Raw genomic sequence first — 10,729 nt, 5'->3', positions numbered from 1 at the left:
ATGATTTGTACCACTAACGCTAAGATATTTTATGCATCTAGTAATTAATATGGCTAATGTGAGAAATGACTAATGATTCTTCCCCATGAGTTGTCTTCGTGTATGTTAACTTTCTATGCATCTACAAGTTGATATGGTTAATGTGATAAATGAGTAAATGACTTGGAACTTAGGACTTCTCTACAATTGTATGAAGTGAAACTGAATCAAAGTCCAAAGAATTATGGTCTTTGAATAGATAAAACATAAATGATTATGTGGGATACAAAAGATTTAATGCGATCATAATTTACCCTTGAAAACACAACGTGGTAAAACCAAGAAGTCAAAAAATTTTCTGCCTAACTATTAAGTAACATCATTAATAGAAAATGGTTACGAATACTATGATACTTTTCAAAACTTGACGTGTTGATTTAATGATGTATAAATTTGACTAATTATTTTGCATAAGAAAAGAGTAATTTGGTTGTGACTCTATATATTCCTTGCAAGTACTGTTAGTATGAGAGCATCTGCAAATGAAGAAAGTTTGGAGGAAGAGAAAAAGGGCATCTATTAAAGTTTAAAGAGTAATTTAATCGACCAGGTGGGTGTGCATTTGGGATTCCAATGGAGCAGCATGCAGACTCGGCTTACAAGCTTCTTCTCTCGTGTCCACATGGTTTTTCACCATCCCAGGTATCTCTTTTAATTCACTCTCTCATCAGATTATTTTCACAGTCTCCAGTTGATGTAAGCATGCGAGTATTTTAAGTTTCTCTGATTGAATTGTTATTGTGGGTGTAGGTCTCTGTGGTTTTTGATGGATCATATGATAGGGTTCCTCCTCCTGACACTAACTTAGAGAACTCCATTTCTGAGGTACTACTCATTGCTGCAACTTGGGCTTGTATTGAATTTGGTTATTGAATCTATCTGTTGAGCTTATTATTTGAAATTTAAATGGATTATAAAGGAGATTATTATTATTATTATTATTATTATTATTTTGTCCTTGTTATGGGCTGAAAATAATTACATTTTGAATATACACTGTAAATGGCCTTGGTGCTCTTTATTCTTATTGTTAAGGATTACGTGTATACAAATATTGGACATCTGCTGATTTAAATTCGGAATAATTTGTACTTTTTCTTTAGATATGGGATTCAAGGGTTCAGAACAACAAGTCCTTGTTTAATGGTCAAAAGTTCAGGGTACGTTGAACCTCTTTCTTACTCAAAATTTGATCAATTGATTGTGTATGATATATTTTGTCTATCTGTTTTCTAATATAGTTTCATTATTATGTTTCCGTGACTTGACTATTCTGGAAAGATCTTTGGAGGATCAAACTGTGTAGTTATAGGGCTAGTCAATAAAGGTTTATGCTGCATTTTTTTATTTTGATAAATATTAATCTGATTTGATCTCGCTTATAACTTGTTCACACATTTACAGTATGGAGGGCATATAATGCAAGGTGAAGGTGGATCCAGCGTAGAATCTCATGTGTGCCTCCATCTTGGATTGACAGATTATAGGTTCCTATCTCTTTCTTTGCACTTTCGTTGTTGTGTGGATAACTTATTATACATTTAATCCCTACTAGTTGTACGTTTAGATGAGTTTCAGCCTCTAACTTCGATTCTCCTTACAATGGATACTTTGCTTCTTGGACATATGATGACCATGAATGGCTGCTGTAGGCTTTAAAGTTTTGTACTTTTGAATTTAAAATTTGGCATATCACTTCTGTTAGAGATCCCTCCAGTAGTGATTCCATGGAAATGACTGTGGAGTAATTTCCGATGCCTCAGATTCTCAAAAAGTTCTGGTGCCCACACTGCACTTCTATACTTACATCGTATAATTGTAGAGTTTTGTATCATTACATGGAAAATAATAAATGAATCAAAATATGCCACCCAAAGAGTAACATTATGATCATCCAAGTTGCACCCTGATCTCATTTTCTGCTAGCCTTCACCCCTCTTGAAGGAAGGTAAAATATTGAAAAATAGTCTCCAGATCCCAAATCAGTAAGGTGAGGCAATTTGAAGGACTTTTCACCATTTATGACCTTATAGGTGTAATTTCAGTGTTTATCCTTCTCCAGCCTTTTAAAGTTCTTTCTAGAATTTGAAATTCATTTGGCATGAATTCAGAGTTTCGATATGAGGCAGACTGAATTTCGATTCTTCCTTCATGTCACTTTTGTACCAACCGCTTTCTTTTGCTGTTCAACCGCCTACTTTACAAATAGCTTTTTTATTAGAGAATGATGAATAAAATCTCTAATGCTGTTTGAAATATGATTTCTTAGAGGTTATTGTTAAGCAGGTGGGCAATGAGTATCTAAATTTTCTACATAGTATCTTTAGTCAGTTTGAGAGTATGGTTCCTACTAAACAATTCTTACTCCTGCATATTGTTACTATCATCTAACTAATTTAGTTGGAAGAATGATGAAAGCAACATATCACTGTTATTTCCAAAGTTCAATTTTTGATTTAGCCTTCCATTGATTCTCTTATTAGAATTCATTCTTTCTTGCAGTGTTTTCCAATATCAGTAGAGTTACTGAAGTATGATTTTACTGTAATATTTTGATTTATTAGATATCTCTCACCGATGCTCTTCTTCCAAAATAATTGTTCATTTCATCTACTTGATACCCAGGACTTTTGTGGGTACAAACTTGAATCCTTTGTGGGAGAAGTTTCTGGTTCTATCAGAAGGTATATTTGCAGGAATACAACATGTTTATGTTTATTCATCCAATGCCCTTAACCTGACGATAGTCTAAATTAATATTGCATGTCAGTACACAAGTATGCAGACCATGTTTGTCTTGCATCTTTCTACCCCCACTATTGTAACTACTCAGTGGAACTAGGAGGTATAAATGATAAAATTGTTAGTGGAAACTTTGAATGTCTTTGTTCAGATAAAATTATAAGTGATTTTCTTTATTCAGAAATGATGTATGCAATAATTCTTATTTCCATGTGCTAAGCTCGACTCTTTTCAAAAGCATAGTAACACTTGATTGTGACTGTTGCAGATCTACTTATCAACTTCTTAACATATGGCATTTTAAGTGTCTTTTGAGTGATTCTTTTCTTTTGAGCACTAGTAGCTTCACCTTTGTGTAGATGATGTGATCCAATGTCAGCACACTGCAAGTCCCTTGGGTAATGGTGCAGTGGTAGAGACATCTGACAAGAAAATACTCTTGTTGCAAAGAAGTAATAATGTTGGCGAATTTCCTGGGCACTTTGTCTTTCCAGGAGGCCATCCAGAGGTTTTGCATCCTTACTTGTCTTTTGTTACTAGCCATGCATTCAGATTCCTTATTTTGTTCTATATCCTGCTGAGGTAGGGCAGTTAGTTTTCAGCCTTAGTTTGATTCTGGTATCTGAATGCCTGAATGCAGTTTGTAGTCTACCATTAACTATCTTATTTGTGCATTCACAATGAGGCTATATATTTGATGATTAACAGCCCCAGGATGCTGGAATTACATCTCATCCGTGTGGGTCAACAGACTCTGAGTTTATAAACCAGAAGGTTTCTCAAGAAATGTTTGACAGCATTACTCGCGAAGTGGTTGAAGAAATTGGAGTACCTGCAGAATCTCTTGTGAGTTACAGTCTCTTAATCAGATACCAAGTTGTTGTCCCTGCTCTCTTACTTTGTGGATATATGTGTACAAGTACCTAAGCCACTGATTTTCTCCCAGTGCAACCCGCTTTTCATTGGTATATCCCGCAGGCGTTTGAATGTTAGACCAGCTGCTTTTTTCTTCATAAAATGCAGTCTTCAGTCAAACGAAATTCAACAGTTGTATTCTACCGCACAAGATGGCTATGAATCAACCCAACTTTTTGCAGTTTCAATGGTATGTTCAACTTTTTACAAGAAAAAAGAAATTTCCTTTCAATCTTATATTGCAAAAACATGGTTAATTTTTGTGCTCGAGTGCTATGCTTTACTTTTTAGCTATTAGTCAAGCATATATCAGAATATTATGATTTGAGCTGAAATTACGGGTTATTGCTTAAAACATTAATTCAGTTAATTAATTTAACATTTCATTTACATGGTGACATAATACTTATGTTTTCTGTCTTTTCAGATTGAGTTGGAGAACATGGCGTCTAAAATGCCTGGCTGCCATCAAGGTGGATTTGCTCTTTATAAGCTGATGGTAGAAGCTATGAATAATATACCATAAAATTCATGAGAGCCCATGGCAGTCTGCGGCTTTGCTTTTCCTCCACTAATATTTTACATTATAGTTGATAAACAGTAGAATTAAAGGAGACGTACTAGATTCTTTCTCTAAAAAGGTATAGTTAATCAACACAAGATAAAGGCATGATTATGCAATTGCATTTATTTCTCTTTGCTAATTGATGCACGTGACTGTTTTCATCAAAATTATTGTAAGTCTTTCGTGAGTTAATTGATTATATTTATCCGACTTGTTTTAATGATATTTCACGCTGCAGTATGACCCTGTTGTGTGCTCTTTTGTGTAATTGGCACCAAGCTTGCATTGGACGCAAGCTATCCTTCTAGAGCGAGAATATCGATTTCTGATTTATAAACCTAGAAATAGGTCAGAGAAGGTAAGGTAGCGTTATTATTATTATTTTTTTAATCTGAAATTTAATTAGGTCTCAACTTTCTTCGAGTCTGAAGATAACTATTTATTTTTTTATTTTTTATTTTTTTATAGCCGAGTATAAATGATATCTTATTTGTTTTTATAAATAAAAAACATATTAAACGTGATTATTTGACATTTATTTTCTTGTAAATAAATAAATAAATAAATTTTGTAGTTTAGGAAATAAATATAAAATCAGGTAACTTACAAAATGAATTTAAGTATTGATTTAATTTGATGGCAACTCTTTATGAGGAGGTGCCTTTTGAATGCTAAACTCCCGATTCAAGTAAAGTACACTAGATGGTGTGATATTGGACCACGAAATCTAATTCCATATTTTAGGACTTAAGTTCCCCATGAGTTAAAGGTATTACTCCCATTTCTTGATTCTCCTCCCCCCCACCACCCCCCCACCAAAAAAAAAAGTGTATGGAATTTGCAGCATGTCCATAAGGTGAAATTGGTGTTTGAAGTCATAAATTGACTTTGGTATCGATTAAAGTACTAAAGTATGCTCTTAGTGTAAGAGACTTAATGAGGAACTGGCAGTAATGCTCTTCCTTTGAAGGGGAATATCATCGCAGGGATGGATGCCTATTTAAATGGCTTAACAATTACCAAAACCTGTTCTATTTTCAATTGGCTATGTACGTTACGTCTCCCTAAAGTTCAGTTAGATCAATTTGTTTTTTTAAGTTGTTTGTAAGGCCATCTCCAATGCATAACACCATTTTGGTGTAACACCAACACCAAAAATGTATATTTTTCACACCAAATTACTATTTCATCTCCAACCCATTTACACCAAAAAGAATATTCTTTTTTTTTATTCCTTTAATTCTCAAGAATTAATTCAATTAACACAATAAATATTACTGTTAATATAGATAATTAAGTAATAAGTAATTTTATATCGATTAACAAAAAAAATATAGAAAGTTATTAAATTTGCATTTAATTAACTAAATTAGTACATTATGAAAATTAAACATTACATTAATATAGAAAAATACAATAACAATAAATAACAACAATAATATAGAAAAATACAATACAATAACAATAATACTCTAGTTATTCGAATTACTAAATTCATTCCATAAATGATCAATTAGTGCATTTCGGAGTGCAATGTGAGCCTCTTTATACTTGATTTGTTTGTGTCGAGTAAGAAATTCTTGAAATCTAGTATTCTCATCTACGCTCATATCCACGGTTGGTATTGCAGCTTGCATCCAATCATTAATTGTTGCATTAATATCACGTTCATCTTCGATTATCATATTGGCCAATATTTTGATGATATTGGAGGATCTAATAATGATCTCCAACATTACTAAATAATTGTTCTAATTTATGCTAGTAGCAGTAGCTTTTTTAATTTGTGTTAATTTAATTTTGTAATTTTAATTTTGTAATGTGTAATCTACTAATTAATGTTATTGGCATTTTTATTTTTATTATTAATTTTTGTGTTGAATATTTTTTATTTAAAATATTAGTATAATATTCAAAAATTAAAATAATAATAATAATAATAATAACTTAAAATATTATATAAAATAGGATATATATGTAAATAAGATAAAGTAATCAAAATATTTGAGATTTTTTTCGTAGCACCAAATATAGTGTAATGAATAGTGTTACATCATATTTGGTGCAATCATATTCATTACACTATTTTGGTGTTGATTTTGGTGTTATATTAAAAAAGTATTTTATACCAAAAATAATATCCATATAAAAAATGATTTGATGTTAGGTTTAGTGCTATATTGAAGATGCCTTAAGTTCCACGAAGCCTTAGGTTGTAAGATAAAGAAAAGTATATCCACTTGTTCACGCAAGACAAGGGAGATCCCTGCTGGGTCAAAAACACCTTTTCGAAAGGTGGAGTCAATCTGTCAATGAGAGAGAAGCTGAGAAGGTTGGCAAGAAACGTTTTCACTATTATCATCTAATCAGTAGCATTTTAGACTTTGGTTGCTTCCGTAGTTATCTCCTAACTTATCATGCATCTAGACTTCTAGAGTATCTTGTTTGTTTCTCTTTTCATATTTATGGCCCCCTTTTTTTTTTTTTTTTTTTTTTGACATTGAATTGGTACAAAATGAATTTTAATCATATGATGAAGATTTTTCTCATGCCTAACCTACACAATTAGTCAGCCGCAATTGAAGGTTAGTTGTGGATACACTAGGACATTTGTGATTGAGATTTTGAGTTGACATGGCTGCGTTATTTTTATAACCAACGAAATTTGGGCCACTCTATCAATGATCAATCAATTATATACTCTTAGTATAGAAATCTGCTTCCTTGTGTTAGCAGTGGTTTTTGACTTTTATCTTACTAGTTAGCTATGAACAAGAGAAGTTGTTTTGATTTCTCAATAGTTTTTCGGTAATCCGTTTAGTGCAGTTTTTTAAGTAGAGTTTATTTAAATAAAATTTTTATTTAAAAAATTTTAATTGTTTAATTGGTAATAAAAATTTTTATTAAAAATTTATAAAATTACTTTAATAGGTAAATTTTTTTAAATTATGTTATAAAAAGAATAAAATAAAATTGTCAAATAAGTATAAGATATTTTAATATTTAAAAAAAAACTTTTTAATCTCTATTCCTAAAAATTCAAAATTTGAGCTTTTATTAGTAGAAATAAAATAACTTATTTAAGTTATAAAAACTCTACTAAAAAAATAACCAAACAATAATAAAAATTATTATAAAATTATGAAATTAAATAAGTATTTGTAACCACCTACCAAACATGCACTTACTCAACCTAGCTCCTACCTCTATTCAGACTTTGTGCTTGAGTGAAATATCTTTGTTGGGTTTAACGCCTTATCCCCTACCCGGCCCGTGTTAATTAGTTGGTTTTTTTTTTTTTTTTTTTTGAAACTGATTAAGCATCAGGTTACTGCATTACACAGATATATATACAACTGCTATGACAGCAAGTCATTACACTGATATTTACAATCAGAGATATATATACATGGGACTTATATTATTACATTTTTATTCTATGAAGTACATGCCCATCCTAAATACCCCTCACGGAGGAGGGATGTCTCTACTCCACTCGCATTTCGCAAGGGAGAAAGACGTTTATAGAAATCTCCACACAATTATGTTTAATTGGAGGAGATTGAGTCCGTAGGGACTCGAACCATTGCCCTCATAGTCATGCTTAACTTTGAGGGCAATGGTCCACCACTGGACTACAAGCCCAAATGGCTCAATTAGTTGGTTTTGAGTGCTCATTAGCGGGATATTTGCCCAAAACGAAAGAAAGTTTATTGCACAACGGTTCTAGAAGACTGGCTTATCGTCATGACTTGACAGTAGTTTTGTGTTTACGTAATCCTTTGCTTTCTTTGTATCTTTATTCAAACTTCCAAGAAAGGCCCTTCTTATCGTTACACCATTGGTCTTTTATTAACTATGCTGATGATGAGAGCAAACGCAGGCTAAATTCAGTAGTCAACACAAGCCCAGTCAATGGAACTTCAATATCAAAGCAAATAAATATATATTGTATGTATATATTTAACGTTCTGCATAAAATATATCATATTACCATTATTTCTATATATTAAAGAGATTGACAGCAACGTTTTAGCAGCATTATATGTGCACTGATTTAGGCACGGACAAATTAGCGGCCAACCATGTCTGGAAGAATCATGTCCGGTTTGCACGTGCGGCAGATGATTCCCCATTGTTGCAACCATTCTGCAGTCTGTTGCAGGCTTATAATTTATACTTGCTCCTAAAAGAAAGCAATTTTCCACCATGTGAAAAGTTATGGGGTGGCTTTGTTTGGACTTTATATTGGTTTCTTGCTCGCCCTCCATGTGAGCTTATGTATATTTTTCTCGGAATATTTACTTTAATGAGCGCGTATCCAATTTCTGGGGCTCAGATGAGTGCTTTCTTGAAAGGTATATATGCATAATGCTGAAGATTTTGTAGACAATTATTGCTAACTTTTTAGCTTCCTTCGACATGAAGCACTTAACTTTTCTAGGGTCTAGGGTAACCCCACATATATTCGCTTGTGGGTAAATGCTAATTTGTTAATGTTGTCTTGGCTTTCTGTATTTCATTCTTTTACAGTGATGCATTACCATTGATTTAATTAGATTTGGGGATGGGTTTTTGCCCCTTATTTGAAAAATAATATTTCAAGAACACTACGTATTTCTTTTTCTTTTTCTTTTTTTTTTCCTTTTGACCATTAACAATTGCATTCACATGAGAATCACTATATTGGTAAAACTCATCTCTGGGTAGGCCCTTTTTAATTTTTTTCACATGAAACATGGAACCAGTTTTCACTTTTCACCATGGGACTAGCTTTCACTTTTATTGAACGCTAAAAGTTTTGCCACCCCTCGGATCTCGATTCTTCTTCAGTTTCTTTCACTAATTTAATGAACGTCGACATCAATCCTAATAATCAGAAATTAGAATAAGCCCATAATTCATATACACAAAGTACATAAATTTTCATTGTATGATCCATAAAGCTTGTTATGATAAAAAAAAATCGTTAAAAATTGTGACGATTATTGAGATAATAGAATCTGATTAGCGAAAATCCCAGCTAAAATTCAGGCAACAAATTATTCTCTGAGCTTAAATTAAGGAAATACTGTTAGTTTTTGGTCGTTTGTTTGTTTGTTGGGATCTCTCGGTATCCGTTAATATGGATACAGCCACATGCAAGTTTAAGTTCTTGTCGGGTCACAAAGCGCGTGTCTTATAAATTGGACCGCGTGGGGTGCAGTGAATACGAACTAAGCATTCTAAAACTATCACGACATAAATGAAGAGGCGATGGTTTTGTCAGCGCGTCGTGCACAACGTGGGCGTTCTCATGTCCGTTCAAAAATCACTCGCGGTTCACCCGCGTGGACCCAAAGCACGAGCCTGTTGGGTCCCGCGTTTGTGGCTTCGTCACCTTCGGCTATGCTGTGTCATACGTGAGCGTTTTACCACTTCACATGTGTAATTGGATGTGTCTTTTTCAATTGGGTAAAGTGGTTATTGACTTTAAGCAAGCGCTTCAAATTATGGAAAATTATGAAAAATAAAACTTTTTGAAATATTATGGAGATATGCAATTGTTAGCGGTGATGCCAAACAGTGAAGTATGATTTTGATATGGTGGGGTCATGATATGAAAAGATAAATATAAAGAGTTACCGCGTAAAAGTAATGAACTTAAAAGGAGCCAAATAATAAAATTTATAAAGAAAGAAAATAAAATAAATTTTAATTGAACCCTTATTTTTTATCAACCATCTCATTGTGATTCCACGCTTGCCGACGAAATATAAGAGGAGGAAAAAAATAAACGAAAAATTATATAAATAATCTTTTGTTTAATTTTTTATACAAGAGATTATTTATTAGGGAAATTATCATTTTACTACCAAAGTTTTACTGACATATCATGTCAGTACCAAGGTTTGCCGAAAAGTACATTTTACTACCTAAGTAATGCGCCGTCTTCAATACAGTACCATTCCGTTACTATCAACGTGCTCTTTAGTTTGATAGCTGATACTGACAATTTAACCCCTAAAAAAACAAGCTTATAGGATTTTAATCCTGAAAAAAGTTGAAGAATTTATAAATTAAAGGAGCATAAATATAATTTAAAAACAAAAAGAAGCTGAGCAATTATTGATACCAATTACCCATTATTTTATACATAATAAAGAATTTTATTTCCTATGCTGTGAGACTGAAATAATGGAACCCATCGGCGAAAAAAATCGTGGCGTTTTTAATCTGTGTGAGTTCTCTTTTTTATTCATCCAAGTCAATGTCGTTTTGAAAATCCCACGCCTCCTATGTTAATACAACTGAGATCTGGCCCCTCACGTGACCTAATCCTCGAGTGCCATCACAAAGATTTCACTTTGACAACATCTGATCCTACGTGGGTTGGATCGGACGGTGAATAATGTTTGTCATCTGAATATGACATGTATGAGTCACCCATGTGAAAGGAGACGCCGAGTAGCTGAGATTTGACGGAAA

The 10,729-nt window shown here is 32.8% G+C and overlaps 1 protein-coding gene across 1 annotated transcript; it reads left to right on the top strand.

Moving 5' to 3' along the window:
* The first annotated feature begins 403 nt into the window (after positions 1–403).
* LOC18034355 (nudix hydrolase 9) lies at positions 404–4,423 on the top strand. The gene is made up of 9 exons (XM_006424669.2): positions 404–681; positions 790–864; positions 1,143–1,199; positions 1,444–1,526; positions 2,665–2,723; positions 3,141–3,289; positions 3,490–3,627; positions 3,728–3,886; positions 4,124–4,423. The coding sequence occupies exons 1-9, from the start codon at positions 613–615 to the stop codon at positions 4,220–4,222; spliced, it is 888 nt and encodes a 295-aa protein (XP_006424732.1). The 5' UTR covers positions 404–612; the 3' UTR covers positions 4,223–4,423.
* The last annotated feature ends 6,306 nt before the right edge of the window (positions 4,424–10,729 follow it).

This window comes from Citrus clementina, unplaced genomic scaffold, assembly GCF_000493195.1.
Source record: "Citrus clementina cultivar Clemenules unplaced genomic scaffold, Citrus_clementina_v1.0 scaffold_8, whole genome shotgun sequence".
Classification (NCBI taxonomy): domain Eukaryota; kingdom Viridiplantae; phylum Streptophyta; class Magnoliopsida; order Sapindales; family Rutaceae; genus Citrus; species Citrus x clementina.
Note: the sequence above shows the minus strand (reverse complement) of the source record. Positions and strands in the feature narration are given on the sequence as shown.

Bases quoted from the DNA above. Each gene is read 5' to 3' on its own strand.
- LOC18034355 (XM_006424669.2), top strand. From the start codon at position 613: ATGGAGCAGCATGCAGACTCGGCTTACAAGCTTCTTCTCTCGTGTCCA. The intron at 682-789 runs GTATCTCTTTTA...TTGTGGGTGTAG, and splicing joins ATGGTTTTTCACCATCCCAG to GTCTCTGTGGTTTTTGATGG. The intron at 3,290-3,489 runs GTTTTGCATCCT...GATGATTAACAG, and splicing joins TTCCAGGAGGCCATCCAGAG to CCCCAGGATGCTGGAATTAC.